At 49.6% G+C, this 18565-nt stretch overlaps 1 protein-coding gene across 1 annotated transcript in view; it reads left to right on the forward strand.

The window, feature by feature from the left end:
* LOC119968004 overlaps nucleotides 1-18565 on the forward strand; it is a 185773-nt gene that overhangs the window by 82487 nt on the left and 84721 nt on the right. The window contains exon 13 of the mRNA XM_038801105.1: nucleotides 93-172. Coding sequence (XP_038657033.1) covers nucleotides 93-172 — 80 coding nt within the window. The remainder of the gene's footprint in view (nucleotides 1-92; nucleotides 173-18565) is intronic.

Genomic DNA, 18565 nt, shown 5'->3' on the forward strand with positions numbered 1-18565 from the left:
CTGCCAGACAGCCCAGCTCCACCCACACTCTGACATCACTGAAAAACACCCATTTCCTAAAGGTACATTTCTTAAACACGTATTTCTTAAAGGTACTCGCACATGACAAAGTCCACATGGAAAATTGACGGAATTGTGCTGAAGAACGACCCCAAAACTTCTTCAACTTCAGGTAGGACCTGAACATGAATAAATGATTGTCTTCATCCCTCCCACACCGCTCACAAAAATCCTCCACGTGGTTTGGGTCACGGTTGAGTCCCTTGGGGTGGGGAGGGGAGATGTATAACGAGGTGCTGAAAAAAGGTGTCCTCCCCACCTCCACATTCTTGCAGGCATCTATCTCACTCCTAAAGAATGATAAAGACCCAAATTTCAGACTCTGAAAGTTTTTTTCCAGAGACAGAAAGAAAACAGTTTGTCTGCTGTGTCTACCAGTTCCTTAAGAATTCTATACTTATTATGAAACGGATAATTTGTGAAAGGTCGCATTTCTAATACCGTAAATTTACTCTGATTCCTGTAATGTTTCTCTGATCTCCATTCTGAATAGTAACAGCCTCACATATTCTCCCCTCCTCTCAGTACAAACTTGTCACTGATGGGTCTGAATCTGAGCTACAATAAACTGAGAGATTTAGGAATGAAACCTTAAAATAGTAATTCAAAATTATTCTCTAAAACATGAACCAGAGTAAAAAGATGGACAAATCATATGTTTATATAAATACCATGTTTGGTATGTACTCTGACATTTTCAATTTGATTTAATTATATGCTCCGATTCCAGAGATTTAAACTTGCAAACTTCTCAGTTTGGTTAAAAATAGAAAACGCTGTCGGCATTTTGGGAAGACATGGACCCACCTTCTGTCCCAGTTAAACAAATCTGTCGGAAGTGTCACCAGCTGCAGAAGTTTGAGTTTCAAGTTTTGTAACTTAAGCGGTGGTTGGAGTCAGAGTAATCTGCTCCAGTAAGAAGTCTGACAATACCAGGTTAAAGTCCAACAGGTTGGTTTCGAATCACTAGCTTTCAGAGCGCAGCTCCGTCCTCAGGTGAATGAAGAGGTGTGTTCCACAAGCACGTATATAGACAAAGCCAATGATGCAAGACGATGCTTTGAATGCGAGTCTTTGGAGGTAATTAAGTCTACAGGTCCAGATGGTGTGACTGGAGAGAGGGATAATCCCAGGTTAAAGAAGTGTGAATTGTTTCAAGCCAGGACAGTTGGTAGGATTTTGCAAGCCCAGGCCATATGGTGGGGGGGGGGGGGGTTAAATGTAGTGAGACATCCAAGGTCCCGGATGTTGACCAGACGCGACATGATGAAGAGCCCCATGGACCAGAGGCATACCATGGGATTTGTGGAAGGAAGTCTCGAGATTCAGTAATGCAGACATGTTTTACATGAGCCTTACCCATTCAATGTTGTAAATCTTCCAGCTTCTGCAACTATTGCTATTTCTTTGAATGTCGTTACATTTCCCTGGAGCTGTTGTCACATGAGACAAAGACATTGGGAATGTATTGACTTTATTCAATGTCCTCCTACACTAGGGATTCTACAATTCTATTTACAGGAGCCAGTGAATGTTTAAAGACTCAAGAGTGTGTAAATGACTCTTTTTGTGATGCATCATCTCAAAATTCATTATAGACATACTCAGCAAAGTGACATGTAATAGCACAGTGTGACTCCAGGAAACCCAAGTGCATTGATGTGAACTTTTAAATGTGCTCTTGGGTGTTCGTACCTGCTTTCCCTGTGCTGCCAGCAGAGGTGGAGACAGTGCTATGACCTTTGAGGATTTTAGTGACTGTGGCTGTTGTCATCTGCTTCCCTGGGGCCTGGAGGACCCTTGAATACTGAATGCCTTCTGCACAGATGCTGGAGTCAGGCAACACACATTCCAGCACATCCTTCCTAATCTGGCACTCCATGTGATGGAGATGTGAGTGTTATATTTTGTGACCACTTTGCGCACGAGCAATGGGAGAGCGAACATACTGAGTGACACACTGGTACAGTGAGTGTCGGTATCAGCGATTTGGAGCATATTGAGAATTTGGTGCAGAAGAGAAAGAGGTGCCTTTGCTTTCTGATATACCTTTAATTCACCGAGAGGCAGAGAAAGCAAGTGAACATTAGGCTTTATTAGTCATGAACTTGCCTAGCCAGAGTCGTTTGTACAGATGAACGCCACCCATAGGTGGCCAGTCTATATATGGCCACGGTGAGGGCAGAGCCGGAGCTCACTGGGGTTACAGTACAGTACCTGGAAGCAGCTTGTATCACCACTTCCAGGTCATAGGTTACAGTATCATGCATGCATTAGGTGAATTCACCCCCTGTTAAAAAAATCAAGTCCAGCGGGGGTGACGTGGGGTCATTACATATTCAGTCTATCAGGAGGTTGGATCGTTTTCTTCGACCTCCTCAGCTCTGGCGGTGCGGAGGGCATGGTGTTGCAGGTGGTGACTCCAGGAGCGTTGTGTCTGGAGCTTGAGCCTCAGTCTGACATGTCGGAGACGGTTGGGGTGTGGGGGTAGGCAGGGGGGTTGATGGGTGGCGGCAGTGTCGGCGCGGGACCATACAGGAGACCCAGGGGAGTGTACGGGGCGCTGGGGGTGGTGGCGGGCAGCAGGAGGGGGCGCATTGGCGGGGGAACCAGCTGGCGCCAGGTCCCGAAGGGAGACCGTATCTTGCCGTTCGTCCTGGTGCACGATGTAGGCATACTGTGGGTTGGCATGGAGCAGCTGGACCCTCTCAACCAGGGGGATGGTCTTATGGCTCCTCATGTGCCTCCGGAGAAGGACTGGTCCCGGAGTTGTCAGCCAAGCTGGAAGCAAGACCCCGGAGATGGACTTCCTGGGGAAGATAAACAAACGATCGTGAGGGGTCTCGTTCGTGGCTGTGCAGAGGAGTGATCTGATGGAGTGGAGGGCATCGGGGAGGACCTCCTGCTAGCGGGGGATCGGGAGACTTCTAAACCGGAGGGCCAGAAGAACGGCCTTCCATACCGTCGCGTTCTCCCTCTCCACCTGCCCGTTTCCCTGCGGGTTATAGCCCGTATCCTGCTTGAGCTGATGCCTTTGCTGAGCAGGTACTGACGTAGCTCATCGCTCATGAACGATGTGCCCCAGTCGCTGTGGACGTAGGCAGGGAAACCGAACAGTGAAGATGCTGCGCGGTGCCTTTATTACAGTGGCTGAGGTCATGTCGGGGCAGGGGACAGCGAAGGGGAAGCGGGAGTACTCATTGATGCCTGTGAGGAAGTATATATTACGGTTGGTGGAGGGGAGGGGCCCTTTAAAGTTAATGCTTAGGCGCTGAAAGGGCCAGGAGGCCTTTACCAGGAGGGCCTTGTCTGACCGGTAGAAATGCGGTTTGCACTCTGCGCAGACTTGGCAGTCCCTGGTCATTGCCTTGACCTTCTCAGTGGAGGAGGGCAGATTGCGGGCCTTAATGAAGTGGGTAAGCAGGGTGACCCCCGGGTGACAGAGGTCATTGTGGATAGCCCGAAGTTGGTCATCTTGCACGCTGGTGCATGTGCCGTGGGACAGGGCATCTGGGGGCTAGTTGAGCTTCCCAGGATGATACTTGATATCGTAATTGTAGGTGGCGAGTTCGATCCTCCACCTCAAGATTTTGTCATTTTTTATTTTGCCCCGTTGTGCGTTGTCAAGCATGAAGACGACCGACCGCTGGTCGGTGATGAGGGTGAACCTCTTACCGGCTAGGTAGTGCCTCCAGTGCCGTATGGCTTGTGCTTCCTTCTCGACCGAGGGGTGTCGAATTTCGGAAGCATGGAGGGTCCTAGTGAAGAATGCTACTGGCCTGCCCGCCTGGTTGAGTGTGGCAGCCATTGTGACGCATTGCTCTCTACCTGAAAGGAGATGGACTCGTCCACCACGTGCATTGCGGCCTTGGTGATTTCGGCCTTGATGCGGCTGAAGGCCGAGCGGGCCTCATCCGTCAGGGGAAAACTGGTGGTTTGAATAAGAGGGCGGGCTTTGTCCGCATTGTTGGGGACCCACTGGGCGTAGTATGAGAACAGCCCCAGGCATCGTTTTAGGGCCTTGAGGCTGTGGGGAGGGGGGAGTTCTATGAGGGGGTGCATATGGTCGGGGTCGGGCCCTAGGACTCCGTTCTCCACAAGGTAGCCGAGGATGGCTGGTTGGTTAGTAGGAAGATGCACTTTTCTTTGTTGTATGTGAGATTGAGGGATTGGGCGGCCTGGAGGAACCTCTGAAGTTTGGCATCATGGTCCTGCTGATCATGGCTACAGATGGTCACATTGTCCACATTGCAGGTTTGTTGCCCGCAAACCGTACTGGTCCACCATTCGGTCCATCTTTCTCTGAAAGACCGAGACCCCGTTAGTGGCGCCGAAGGGGACTCTGAGGAAGTGGAAGAGTCGGCCGGCTGCTTGAAAGACGGTGTAGTGGTGCTCTTCCGGGCGGATTGGGAGCTGGTGGTAGGTCAACTTCAGATCGATCGTTGAGAACACATGGTACTGCGCAATCTGGTTGACCATCTCCGCTATGCGGGGGAGGAGGTACGCATCCAGTTGCGTGAACCGGTTAATTGTCTGGCTGTAGATTCATAGAATTTACATTGCAGAAGGAGGCCATTCGGCCCATCGAGTCTGCACCGGCTCCTGGAAAGAGCATCCTACCCAAGGTTAACACCTCCACCCTATCCACATAACCCAGTAACCCCACCCAACACGAAGGGCAATTTTGGACACTATGGACAATTTATCATGTCCAATCCACCTAACTTGCATATTTTTGGACTGTGGGAGGAAACCGGAGCACCCGGAGGAAACTCACGCACACACGGGGAGATGTGCAGACTCCGCACAGGCAGTGCCCCAAGCCGGAATCGAACCTGGGACCCTGGAGCTGTGAAGCGATTGTGCTATCCACAATGCTACTGTGCTGTGTAGTCCACAACCATCCAATTCTTTTCCCCGATATGGACGACCCCCACTTGCACTCTCCAGGGACTGTTGCTGGCCTCAATGATCCCTTCACTCAACTGTCGCTGGACCTCTGACTTGATAAACGTCATGTCTAGCGAATGGTACCGCCTGCTCCTGGTGACGATGGGCTTACAGTTGGGAGTGAGGTTCACAAAGAGTGAAGGGGTGGGAGACCTTGAGGGCCACGAGGCTGCACACCGTGCGGGGGCGGGGGGGCAAGGCTCCGCCAAACTGTAAGGTCAGACTTCGGTGATTACATTGAAAGTCCAATCCGAGCAGTAGGGGGGGCACAGAGCTGGGGGAGGATGTAGAGCTTAAAACGCCCTGCATCGCGAGATTGGTGATACACTACCTCCAGATCTGAACTGAATGGGAACCGGAGGCAAGGGAGATTGTTTGGGAGGCGGGATAGGTGTGGAGGGAGCTGCGCCTTACAGTGTTGGGGTGGAAAAAGCTCTCTGTGCTCCTGGTGTTGAAAAGACAGGGGGTTTCATGCCCGTTGACCCGGACGACCACCACGGAGTTCTTCAGCTGTTTCAGCTGCGACTGGTCGAGAGTGACTGTGCCCAGCTGCGGGTAGCCTGTGTGGTCAGTGTAATCACAAGATGGCGGCCCCCATGAGTCGCACGTGTCGGGCTGGGGTGAAGGTGACAACCAAGATGGCCGCCCCATCGGTCGCACATGTTGGTCGGAGCCGACGGCCAAGATGGCGGCCCTCATGAGTCACATGTGTCGGTCAGTGTTGGGGCCGGTGGCCAAGATGGCGGCCCCCACGAGTCGCACGATGCTGATGATGCATCTGACGGGGGTGTTCCAGGTAGGCACGCAGCCCCATTGTGGCTGTCTGTGGGGCAGTCTGTGGGGCTGCGAGTCCATGGGTCAGGCCTCGTGCGTTTTCAATTTCTGAGCCTTAGGTCGGCCCAGACAGACTCGAGTGAAGTGCCCCTTTTACCCACAGTCGCTGCAAGTCGCTGTGCGGGCTGGGCAACACTGCCGGGGGTGTTGGTCCTGGCTGCAGACGTAACACTGAGGTCCCCGGGCTGGGCTGGCAGATGCGCAGCACAGGCCTTCGACGTAGTCGGGTCCGACGGGGGCCACGACGAGGGTGTCCACGAGGGGTTCGCCAGGCCCACGGGGAACACAGAGGTTCTAGTAGGCCACCTCTAACGAGTCTCAGTAATGATCGAGAAAGCGGCCACGTATGAGGCAGAGGTCACAACCCTCAGAGGTAGCTAGCTTTACCGTGTCCCGCAGGTCGGAGATCCCATTTTCCAGCAAGCGCTGCCTGATGTAGTTCGAGCGGACCCCAGCCATGTAGGTGTCCCGGATCTGTAGATTCATGTGCCCTCCAACTTCACATCCCGATAGCTGCAGTTTCTCGGGAGTAGAGTCAGGGTTTCCAGATACTCATCCAGTGTTTCTCCGGCGTGTTGACGGCAAGTAGTGAGGTGTCTGGCGAACACCTCATTTACGGGCTTCACAAAGTGTGCCCTGAGGGTTGCGACCTCTGCCTCATACGTGGCCGCTTTCTCGATCATTACTGAGACTCGATGGCTCACCCGAGCGTGGACGAGTCGCAGCTTGAGGGTCTCCATGAGAGGCATTGTGGAGGAGTCGAGGTAGGCCTCGAAGCATCAAAGCCAATGTTCGAATTTCTCCTTGGCTTCGGACGCACGGGCGTCGAGTTCGAGCCTGTCTGGCTTTAGAGCGACTTCTATAGTGCTGTCGATGATTAATAAATTGATGTACCGTCAATTCACCGAGAGGCAGAGAGAGCAAGTCAACATTAGGCTTTATTAGTCATGAACCTGCCTAGCCAGAGTCGGTTGTACAGATGAATGCCGCCCACAGGTCTCCGCTGTTGCACGTTTTACTATGGGCGTAAAACGCGTTTATTGGAGTGTATTAACACGCCTCCGTATTCGACGTGTGCTTAACACTACTAGGCTCTGTTCTATGTATTTATTCAGCTCTAGGAGTCGCCAGTTGCCGTATAGACAACGTCACAAGTATTCCAAGGTCAAGTTCAAAGTAATAAAGACGATACACCGATTAGTAAGGTCCAAACGATAATATTTATTATACAGTTATAATAAATACTCATGCACACACTAAGAGACTAAGCTATAACTAAACTTAAGTGAACAGAATACTTATCTAACAGGAACAGGCAAGGTCAGAGAACGAGGCCTTCGTCCTGGTCTTGTACTGCAGCCTTCAGCAAGCGTTCTGGTACTGGGGGTCTAGTGGGCTTGGATCGCGTAGCGAGCGTTGAACTTACGGTTTCGGCGGCTGGTGCTCAACGGCTGGAGTCAGGATGCAAGATGTCAGTCAGAGCCGGAGCACGGGTTTAACAGACCGGGCTATGTGGGGAATTTGCCTTTATACCCCTCTCTAATGTCCTTGCCCCCTTCTAGGCGGGCTCTACCTTTCGGTACCGATTGGAGCGTTTCCAAACGGTTACCTTCGAAATCCTCCAATGCGAGGGCCTTCCTCGATGTCGGGGGGTGGTTTCGATATTCTTTACTCTGGTGCCATCCTGTCTGCGCAACCAATTAAGTGCTACATTGAGATGGAAATGTTGCCATTGTTCGTGCCTGGATCTGGGCTGCCTCATCAGAATGCTAAGCGCTTTGCCATTAACACCTTTGGCTTGGAGATCTTGCACCTGGCCAGAAACTGGTTTGCTGTTTGCAAAATGCTAATTAGTTGAGAGCAGGCTGTCTGTTCTCACTAAACAGGCTTTTCCTTCTGTCTTCCATTTTACTTTGGCTCAGTGTCCATTTTGCGTGGCCAGCATGGCTACATTCCCTCCTTGTGATCCTCACAATCATACTATTGTGAAGGATCACCTATGTACGTTGCCTTCCTTGTGTTCTGACCTCTTGCCAGTTCCTGTTCTACTCTATCTTAAACTATGGGAAGAAAAGAAATTTTTTTTAACTAACCTTTCTACTTGGCCCTATGTCAAAGGGACATGCATTACTACAACTGGGAACCTCTACCTATCACTATTAACCTTAACCTTAACTTAACATTTCATCACTCTAAAACCTTAATCATTCACACCACAACATCACACTTCCCAACTCGGCAGTCGAGTATGGAACAATATAATACATGGCTGAACTTTTTATTTACAGAGTGTTGTAATCAGTGAGGGGTTGAGGGGTTTGGTGGAATCCGAAGATGGGGGATTGAACTCTATAGATGGGTGAGGTGCTGGAACGAGAGGCTCTCCTCTTCCATTTCCTCAACCTGAGGGTCTGTACTAGTATGATGAGGATCGCGATCACCAACAGTGATTCGATTATATAGGACATGGAGTACCACGTCATGAATTTAGTGCACCAGGTCTGAACCTCGCTGATCAGAGCTGAGCACTGGGGGTTTGCTGTAATTGAAACATTTACGGTGGGGGTTGTGGGGGAAACGTGTCTTGTTTCCACACATACACACATAACATTTAGAAACAATAGGTGGGCTTCCATCATTTTGCTGTTCTTCTTCTTTCTCTTCCTTCTTCCTTCTGTACGGACAATCCTGGCTTCGATCTCTGTCTCGTCCTTCGAAACTATGGGATCAAGCACAGTATCTGTCAATACACAGTTTAAGACCTTTACTTGTTAGTGCATCTGTCTTTCAAAACCCAATTGACCCTTTAAAATGACTGGCCAAGTCACACCCTGTGACTCCCCTCATTTTTTTTTTCAAAAAGCGAATTTAAAGACCAGCATACACCTAACAATCCTTCCCTCTGCGAGCCGTCTCGCAGGCTTTGCTGATTTACCATCCGAATGTTCCCGGATGTAAATAGCATGTGGGATGGCGACCGAAGGGCTACCTAACTTAAAATGAAAACAAACTTTGAAACAAACTTCCGAATGAGTTGCGTATGGGCCGCGACGGGTACGAGTTGGATGGAATCCCCGGGTAGGGCGTGCTGTGCCATACCCGAGCTTGGCTGACCAAGGGTTGGTTCTCAGACAGGGCGGGTCCTCAGTGCCGTTTGTCCACTGCCTGAGTAACCTGGAAAGAAACGGGTACGAATGTGTTGACCATGACTTGCAGCCTTTATTTCGCCGAATAGAGGGGCACCTAAAAACCAAGGGAGCCAAGATGCTCCAACTGAGGACATCACTGAAGTTCTCAGAGATATCTGCGGACAAGCTATTTGGCGTGTGGCCTTACAACTTTGGAAAAGATCTCCAATCAAACTGGGTTTTTGGAACCGAAGTTCTCAAAGGTTTCGGCAGAGAAACTTATTGTGTATGTGAGGTGGTCACAATCTTTTCAGCTGAAAAGAAGATGTCCATCCTCCAGCTGAACAATTTACAATCCTGAAAACAAACAAACATAAAACGAAGACAAACATACGTGCAGGTTCCATCAGAAAGGACATCGTTTCCCTCAAACGATTCCTATTTTACATCATCTGGACACCTCACTTTGATTCTGCCTCTGTGAACAGGGTCACAAAGGGGTTGCCGTGTCGGGAGTCAGACACCGTGTCGTCCTGCTCTCCCGGATCCCACACCCTTGTGTGGATCAGGCATGCAACTTTGGAATTGTGTGACCGGGGGTCACTCTCATCGTTACGGACAAGTCTGTACGAATTGTCCCTGTGCCATAATGTAGTGTCGAGTGTGTTGTCGGGGTAGTCGGGGTCGGGTGGTGGTTCTGGATATTTGAGGTAGGTGACTTCCATGGGGTCACTGGAGTCGGGGTCGTAGTTGGTGCAGTGTGGGCTGTATGGCTGTGTGCTGTCGCTGTCCTCAGAGTCAGTGTCTGTCCTGCTGTCTCTGCTGTGGCAGCTTGTGGGCGTGTCGGGGCGTGGTCTGTAGTGGTCTGTGGGCGGAGTCGTGGGCGAGTCCGTTGATGAACTGGTCTGTGAGGGGGATGGTGGAGAAGTGTCTCTGGTGGGCGGGGTGAAGTGTTCTGCTGCATCCAGCAGTACATGGTGAGCATGGTTAGACTGTGTTCCATACGCCTTAAGCTGGTTAATATGAAACCACGCGGTCGTCCCATTAGGATACTTTATCCTGTAAACGGAGGGGCTAATTTTGTCCGAAATTGAGTATGGGCCGGAATATTTTGGAGCCAAAAAACTGCTGGGGTTATAAATAGATAACATTACCTGTTGCCCAACCTGGAATTCTGTGGTGTGTACGGTCTTATTGAAACAGGCAGTGCGTTGCTGTCGGCGCTTCCCTAGCTGGACTGCGGCTGCGATCTGTGCAGACCTCACAGTCTCAACTAGATCTTTAACTGCCTTTTCATGTGTGAGGGCCGTCACTTCGGGGCTTGTCATGTCCAGTCCTAAAAGGAATTCTGTACCTTTCATAGGGCGTCCGGTCATGAGTGTATGTGGTGTGTATCCTGTAGATGTGGAGACAGTGTTCCTTATGAACATAAGTGCAAATGGGAGCACTGAATCCCATGTGGAATTGTTCTCTTGAACCATTTTCCTGAGGGTCGTTTTTAGGGTCCGATTCATGCGCTCCACAATCCCGCTGGACTGTGGATGATACGCAATATGGAAGTTTTGTTTGATACCGAATATTGTCAGGACGTTCCTCATGACCCGTCCTGTAAAGTGAGATCCCTGGTCCGAATCGATACTTCGGGGTAAACCCCATCTCGTGAAGATGTGGTGGGTCAGGATCTTTGCAGCTGTCTTAGCTGTGTTTGTACGTGATGGAAATGCCTCTACCCATTTTGTAAAGGTATCTATCACCACCAGAACATACTTATAGCCATTCCGACAAGGGGGCAATGGACCTATAAAATCGATCTGGAGGTTTGTCCAAGGGCCGTTAACTGGGCGAGTATGCCGAAGTTGTGCTTTCTTAGAATACCGCTCCGGGTTATTCTGAGCACAAATCAGGCAATTCTCAATGTAGTGCGTTACATCATTCCTGAGATTAGGCCACCAACAGAGTTGCCTGAGGTGCCTCGTGGTTGAATCAATTCCTTGGTGTCCGTGGTTATCGTGAAATAAAGCGATCATTGCATTTCTATCCTGCTGTGGGACCACATAAAGTTGATCCTTAATGATCACACCCTCATGTGTGGTCAGTGCGTGTTTAAAGTGCTCGTACGCAGGCACAAAGTTTCCCTTGAAAACCTCCCTGAGGTCTCCGTCCTGTTTCTGTGCTGCCACGAGATCTTTAACCTCTGTTTGTGAGACTTGTACTGCGCTCACAGGGGCGCTAGCTGGTGCGCTAGCTGGGGGGGTCCATAAGTGTCCTCTCCTGGAACCTGCCTTAGCCAATGCGTCGGCTTTCACATTCCCAGGGGGTGATGACCTATGGTGGCTGCGAACTTTTATTATTCCGAAGGTCCTGTCCTTCGCTTTGTCTAGAATATGCTGGAGTAGGGGGGCTGATGGAAGGGGTTTTCCGTCTGCGGAGACAAAACCTCGTGTCCTCCACAGGGGCAGAAAATCTGTCAAACTGTTGCAGACATATAAACTGTCCGAATATATGTCTGCTGGGCTGGGGAAAGAATCGGGGTGGTCCACTATATATGCTATGGCTGCTAGCTCTGCTGCCTGCGCGCCTAAGTGACCAGGTAACTTCAGTGCTATTTCCTCGAGAGCGCGCCCCTGCGCGTCCTCGACGTAGATGCCGCATCCAGTGATACGCTCACCATTTAAAACTGTGGATGAACCGTCCACGTATATCTTGAGGGGTCCACACGTGTGTGTGTGTGGGGTGCCTTGTGCTGGGTTTCCTAGCTTCCTGGGGGGTGTTTTTGCTATGAAGGGGCCTGTGTTATGCAGGGGAGCTACAATTTCACAGTCATGGGGCTGTCCGGGGTATTGGAGGTTGTCTGCTAAATATGTGTGTGTGCGTGTCCGTTTTACAGTAATGTCCCGTCCTTGTAAAAGTAGGGTCCACCTAGCTGCCCTAATCTGGCTAACTGAACCGTCCTTCAGTCGACCGTCTAGTAGTAGCTGTGTGGGTGTGTGTTCGGTTAGAATGGTGATGGGGTTTAGTCCGGTTATGTATGAAAAGTACTGTACTGCCCAGAAGACAGCAAGGAGGTGCCTCTCACAGGCAGAGAATCCTTGTTCTACTGGGTCTAACAGTCGGGAGGCATAAGCCACTGGTCTTAGCTGCTCGTGCCGTTCCTGAAGCAACACGGCCGAGAGGGTCAGATCTGTGCTAGCTACCTCGATTGCGTACGGGGAAAGTTGGTCTGGGACTAGCAGCGCGGGTGCTGCACTAAGGGCTCGTTTTAACTCTTCCACAGCGCCTGTATGCTGCGGAAGCCATTCCCAGGGGGCTCCTTTCTTAAGGAGGTCTGAAAGTGGGGCTGCTTTTGTCGCGAATCCGTCTATGTGGTTCCGACAATAACCAACCAGTCCTAAAAACGACCGGAGGGCTGAAACATTCTGGGGAAGGGGCAATTTGACAATCGAATCAATTCTTTTGAATTCGATCTCGCGTTTGCCGTGCGTGATGACTGTTCCCAAATACATCACTTTACTTTCCAAAATCTGGGCCTTTCTGGGGTTAACTTTACATCCAATTGAAGTCAACAATTCCAGGAGTTCGGCCAGAAGCGAAATGTGCTCTGCCTTTGTGTCTGTCTGCAGTAGTAGGTCGTCTACATACTGTACCAGACATTCGGGTCGGGAAAATTTTTCTAATCCACTTGCCAGCTGTCGGTGGAAAATGGAGGGGGAATTGTGGAATCCCTGTGGGAGGCATGTCCACGTATACTGCTGAGTTTTAAAAGTGAATGCAAATTTGTATTGGCACGCTTTTGCCAATGGTATGGACCAGAATCCGTTACTGATATCCAATACCATGAAGTACTTGGCATTGAGACCCTGCTTGAGCATGGTCTCGGGACTAGTAGCTACCGTTGGGGCTACTGCGGGGGTTACTTTATTGAGTTCCCGATAATCGATGGTCAGACGCCATGATCCATCGGGCTTCCTCACTGGCCAAATAGGGGCATTGTTGGTGGAGGCTACCGTTCTAAGTACACCTTGGTCCAACAAGCTACCTATAACCTTTTCTATTTCCACCTCTGCTTCAAGGGGAAATCTGTATTGCTTTTGCGGTCGGGGGTCCTGTCCGGTAACATGAACTTGTCCAGTCATTCTGCCACAGTCATGACGGTGACTTGCAAATGCTGTCCTGTGTTTGTTCAGTAATGCTTTAATTTGTCTGTCTGTGTGGAGTGTAGTCAGGTCGAATGAGTACTCTCCCACTGCGCTAATCCGATTAGCCTAGTCTCCTACTGTGAGGGTGGCTGGTGCTCTATCTGATCTCGCCATTCGCCAGACACACTGGTTCACTGGGTCGAACGATAAGCTGTGTGTGTTCATAAAATCAATCCCTAGGATGTGTTCTGCTGTCCTGGGAAGGTTTACTAAAACTACGGGGTGCCTTGTGGAAATGTTCCCTAGCTGAATTGCTATGGGTGCTGTAATGTGTCCCTGCTGCAAGTGTCCGGTGAACCCGCTAAGTGTAATGGTGGATGTGGTCGGCCACGTGTCTGAGTGTGCCGTGGTTGTGGAGTTAATGGTGGTGCGGGAGCCTCCTGTGTCCCACAGTAACTCTATGGGCTTCCCTTTTACTCTTGCTGTGACTACGGGTCTCCCTGATGAATCCCATAGTGTGTCACAGACCCAAGTGGGGGAGCCCGGACACCGTCAGTCCGTCTCGTCCACATTGGTGGGTCCTGACTGTACTGTAACATTATGGATCGGTTTTGACTTATTGCGATTCAGAGTGCCTGTCTGCTGGCCTCTCTGAGATCGCTGGGGTGCTTGGCACTCCTTAGCCCAATGCCCTAACTGTCCACAGTTATAACATTCCTGTCCTTTCTGCTGAGGGCTGCTCTTGCCTTCATTTACCCATGCGGGCTACTGGTGCTCTCTGACTGCTTGGATATCTGCAGCAGCCTGAGCCTCTTCTGGGGATCTAACTTTGCCTTTTCCCTGAAGCGATTGCTCCCAAGCGCGGGACAACCTTTTCAGGACCCATTTCTCGTTATGGGCCTCTTCTGAGGGGTCATAGCTGTTGCAAGCGCTCTGTCCTGCTTCTGTTGCGTGGGAGATTATTGTGCGCGTCCATTTAACCATGTTTTCGCGGGTTAAATGCGCTCTATCTAATTGTCCAAAAACTGCGCTGAAATGAATCCACAGCCTTCCTGCGAATGCTGTGGGGTGTTCGGATCTTTTCTGCCTGCATTTGTTTAATCCTTCTACTGGGTCACCTCTATTGTACCCTATGGCATCTAAAATGGCGGTGTGCATCTCCTCTAGGCTGCCTCCTGCCACGTTCTGTGGGTCGGGGAGGGCTGCTACTACACTTTGGTCTAAACTCAGCACGGTGAGCTTAACCTGCTCTCTCTCATCCAGGCCGTACATGGTAGCCTGCTGTTTTACTTTTGCGAAAAATTGGTGGGGGTCTGCGGTGGGGAGGAACGGAGTGATCTTTTCACACGCGTCCCTTAGCTGGGTTACTGTTAAAGGGGTGGTGTAGGTTATGTCTGGGGCGCCTTCTGTCTCGGCTTTCCTCTGTGTGGTTACGGGATTCATGGGTGCGGTTAGGGTCTGAGCTGTGGGGGGTTGTGGTGCCTGTCGTTTCTGCTGAGCTGCTGGCGCACATGTTCCCTGAACATAACGCTGCGCTGTCTCACTTAATTCCTGCCAATCTGGGGCATTTTCCCCATCTAACTGTGCTCCAAAGGTGCTTAGGAAGCCATTCTGCACCGAAAGCAGAGATTGCAATTCCGCAATCTGTTTCCTGCATTTCGCGTGGTCAACTGTGCTTTGTCTTTGTTCGGTCGTTGCAGCATGGAGTGCTCTCAAAGTTGCTTTGAGATCAGAGCATTGCCTCTGCAATGCCTCCACCTGCTTCTCCGATTCCTGTCTTATCAGAACGGCACGTTGCACGTCCTGATAGGCTTTCTCATACTGGGTCTGGGAAATGCTCAGATGAGCTAGACAAGACTGATGAGCCCTTTTGGCATCATCCACCTCTCTATCCTTCTCTGCCAACTTCCCTTTGAGATCCAGATTCTCCTTCTCGATGTCCCTGACATCGACATTACTCATCCTATTCCTCTCATCTAAATCTGTCCGGAGCGTCCTGATGACCTCCTCTGCGCCTCGCAACTGTGCCAAACAGGACACAATCGCCATCGGCTTGCGTGCTTTACCTAGGTTCTTTTTGTGTATTTGAGAGAGGTTCTCCCACCAAGTATGACCTATACTCCCGGGACCTGTCTCCTTATTTGCACAAAACTCTTTCCAAAGGGGCCATCCCTTTCCTTGTAAATATTTGCGGAGTTCCAGCTCCCACGTGGGACACTGGCCTACCCTGCTACTGTTGCTGGTCGCTGCGACCACAAACCTTTCTGGATCCATCAGACGTTCCATTGCCTGCATGGCCATTTCCTCTGACTCTCTTTGTATAATTTGGAACAGGGGGTTGTTGGGGTTGTGTTTCAAGAAACGGGTACGGCTTACGCTATGTTCCGTTAACAAAACTACCGAAAGTTTGTCGCAACAAAAAGCTTTCAGTTTTACCTTACAGCCCTGTTAGTACGCATGCACTAAACACACTTCCGAATTACGCTTATTATTTTGAACACCTTGAATACTTGTGATCTCTTTCTTTCTCTGCAATTTGGAGTTCTAATTCAAATTTCAGGGTCCTGGACGGTGTGGGGTTTCCACTTACAACCGTGTCCCGCCAGGAAGTCGCCACTAAATGTTGCACGTTTTACTATGGGCGTAAAACGCGTTTATTGGAGTGTATTAACACGCCTCCGTATTCGACGTGTGCTTAACACTACTAGGCTCTGTTCTATGTATTTATTCAGCTCCAGGAGTCGCCAGTTGCCGTATAGACAACGTCACAAGTATTCCAAGGTCAAGTTCAAAGTAATAAAGACGATACACCGATTAGTAAGGTCCAAACGATAATATTTATTATACAGTTATAATAAATACTCATGCACACACTAAGAGACTAAGCTATGACTAAACTTAAGTGAACAGAATACTTATCTAACAGGAACAGGCAAGGTCAGAGAACGAGGCCTTCGTCCTGGTCTTGTACTGCAGCCTTCAGCAAGCGTTCTGGTACTGGGGGTCTAGTGGGCTTGGATCGCGTAGCGAGCGTTGAACTTACGGTTTCGGCGGCTGGTGCTCAACGGCTGGAGTCAGGATGCAAGATGTCAGTCAGAGCCGGAGCACGGGTTTAACAGACCGGGCTATGTGGGGAATTTGCCTTTATACCCCTCTCTAATGTCCTTGCCCCCTTCTAGGCGGGCTCTACCTTTCGGTACCGATTGGAGCGTTTCCAAACGGTTACCTTCGAAATCCTCCAACGCGAGGGCCTTCCTCGATGTCGGGGGGTGGTTTTGATATTCTTTACTCTGGTGCCATCCTGTCTGCGCAACCAATTAAGTGTTACATTGAGATGGAAATGTTGCCATTGTTCGTGCCTGGATCTGGGCTGCCTCATCAGAATGCTAAGCGCTTTGCCATTAACACCTTTGGCTTGGAGATCTTGCACCTGGCCAGAAACTGGTTTGCTGCTTGCAAAATGCTAATTAGTTGAGAGCAGGCTGTCTGTTCTCACTAAACAGGCTTTTCCTTCTGTCTTCCATTTTACTTTGGCTCAGTGTCCATTTTGCGTGGCCAGCATGGCTACACCGCCCACCTGGATTTCAGTACAGTACCTGGAAGCAGCTCGTATCACCACTTCCAGGTCATAGGTCATAGGTTACAGTGTCATGCATACATTAGGTGAATACATTCACCACACTTTCTAACTTCTGAAATCTTCAGAGGGAAAAACCTCAGGGAAAGTAGGAATAACCTCAAGTAAAGTAGGAACAGTTAAATTTGTTGCACCATGGTCGACTCTGCTGCACAGGCGAGGAGTAAAATGTGTGCAGATGCAATAGTTATGGGGATTCAGTTGTAAGGGGAATAGATTGGCATTTCTGTGGCTGCAAACAAGACTCCAGGATGGCATATTCCCATGATGGCACAGATTCGCTAGACTCCTTTATAAAAAAGAGGGCAGCACGGTAGCATTGTGGTTAGCACAATCGCTTCACAGCTCCAGGGTCCCAGGTTCGATTCCGGCTTGGGTCACTGTCTGTGCGGAGTCTGCACATCCTCCCAGTGTGTGCGTGGGTTTCCTCCGGGTGCTCCGGTTTCCTCCCACAGTCCAAAAGATGTGCAGGTTAGGTGGATTGGCCATGATAAATTGCCCTTAGTGTCCAAAATTGCCCTTAGTGTTGGGTGGGGTTATGGGGATAGGGTGGAGGTGTTGACCTTGGGTAGGGTGCTCTTTCCAAGAGCCGGTGCAGACTCGATGGGCTGAATGGCCTCCTTCTGCACTGTAAATTCTATGATGATAAGATAAACAAAATATGCTGGACAATCTCAGCAGATATGACAGCATCTGTGGAGAGAGAAGAAGGCTAACATTTTGAATCTGGCTAACTTCATCAAAAGGGTCATGTCAGCGAAATGGCTGACAAACTAAATACATACCTTTGTTCTCTCTGCACAAAGGAGAACATAAATAACATGCCAGAAATGTTGGGGAATGCAGGATTTAGTGTGAGGGAGGAACTGAAGGAAATCGGTATTAATAGAGAAATCGTGTTGGGGAAATTGATGGGACTGAAGGCAGATAAATCCCAGGGCCTGATAACTTGCATCCCAGAGTTGAATTGGATTGGATTTTGTTTATTGTCACATGTACCGAGGTCCAGTGAAAAGTATTTTTCTGCGAGCAGCTCAACAGATCATTAAGTACATGAAATGAAAAGGAAATAAAAGAAAATAACAATTGTAAGTTAAATAAAAAGTGGATCTGTTAGGGAGAGCTCGCAGAGAGTCGCCTCGCTCCGGCACCATCTTTGTGGCCCTAGAAATAGTGGATGCATCGGTGGTCGTCTTCCAATATTCAGTAGGTCCTGAAACAGGTCCAACCAGATTGAAGGGTAGCTGTTGTAACCTCACTAATTTAAAAAGGGAGGTAGACCGAAAACAGAATAATAGACCAACCAGCCTGACATCTGTAGTGGGGACAGTTCTAGCATCCATTATCAAAATTTTTATAGCAGAAAAGCTTGGAAAACAATGGTAGAATCGTTCAAATGAACATGGATTTACACAATGGAAATCAAGCTTGACAAATCTACTGGAATTGTTCAAGGATGCAACTAGTAGAGTTGATGAGGGGGAGCCAGTGGATGTGGTTTATTTGGACTTCCAGAAGATTTTCGACAAAGTCCCACAAAAGAGATGAGTTTGTAAAATTAAAGTGCATTGAATTGGGGGGGGGGGGGGGGGGGGGGGGTAGTGTTTTAAGATGAATAGAAAACTGGTTGTCAGACAGGAAACAAGGATTAGGAATGAACGGGTCTTTTTCTGAATGGCAGTGCAGTGACTAGTGCACGCACCCCAGCTATTTATAGTATATATTAATGATTTAGATGAGAGAACTAAATGTAATATTGCCAAATTTGCTGATGACATAAAGCTGTGTGAGCTGTGAAGATGCTGTAGAGATACTTAAGT

This window comes from Scyliorhinus canicula, chromosome 6, assembly GCF_902713615.1.
Source record: "Scyliorhinus canicula chromosome 6, sScyCan1.1, whole genome shotgun sequence".
Classification (NCBI taxonomy): Eukaryota; Metazoa; Chordata; class Chondrichthyes; order Carcharhiniformes; family Scyliorhinidae; genus Scyliorhinus; species Scyliorhinus canicula.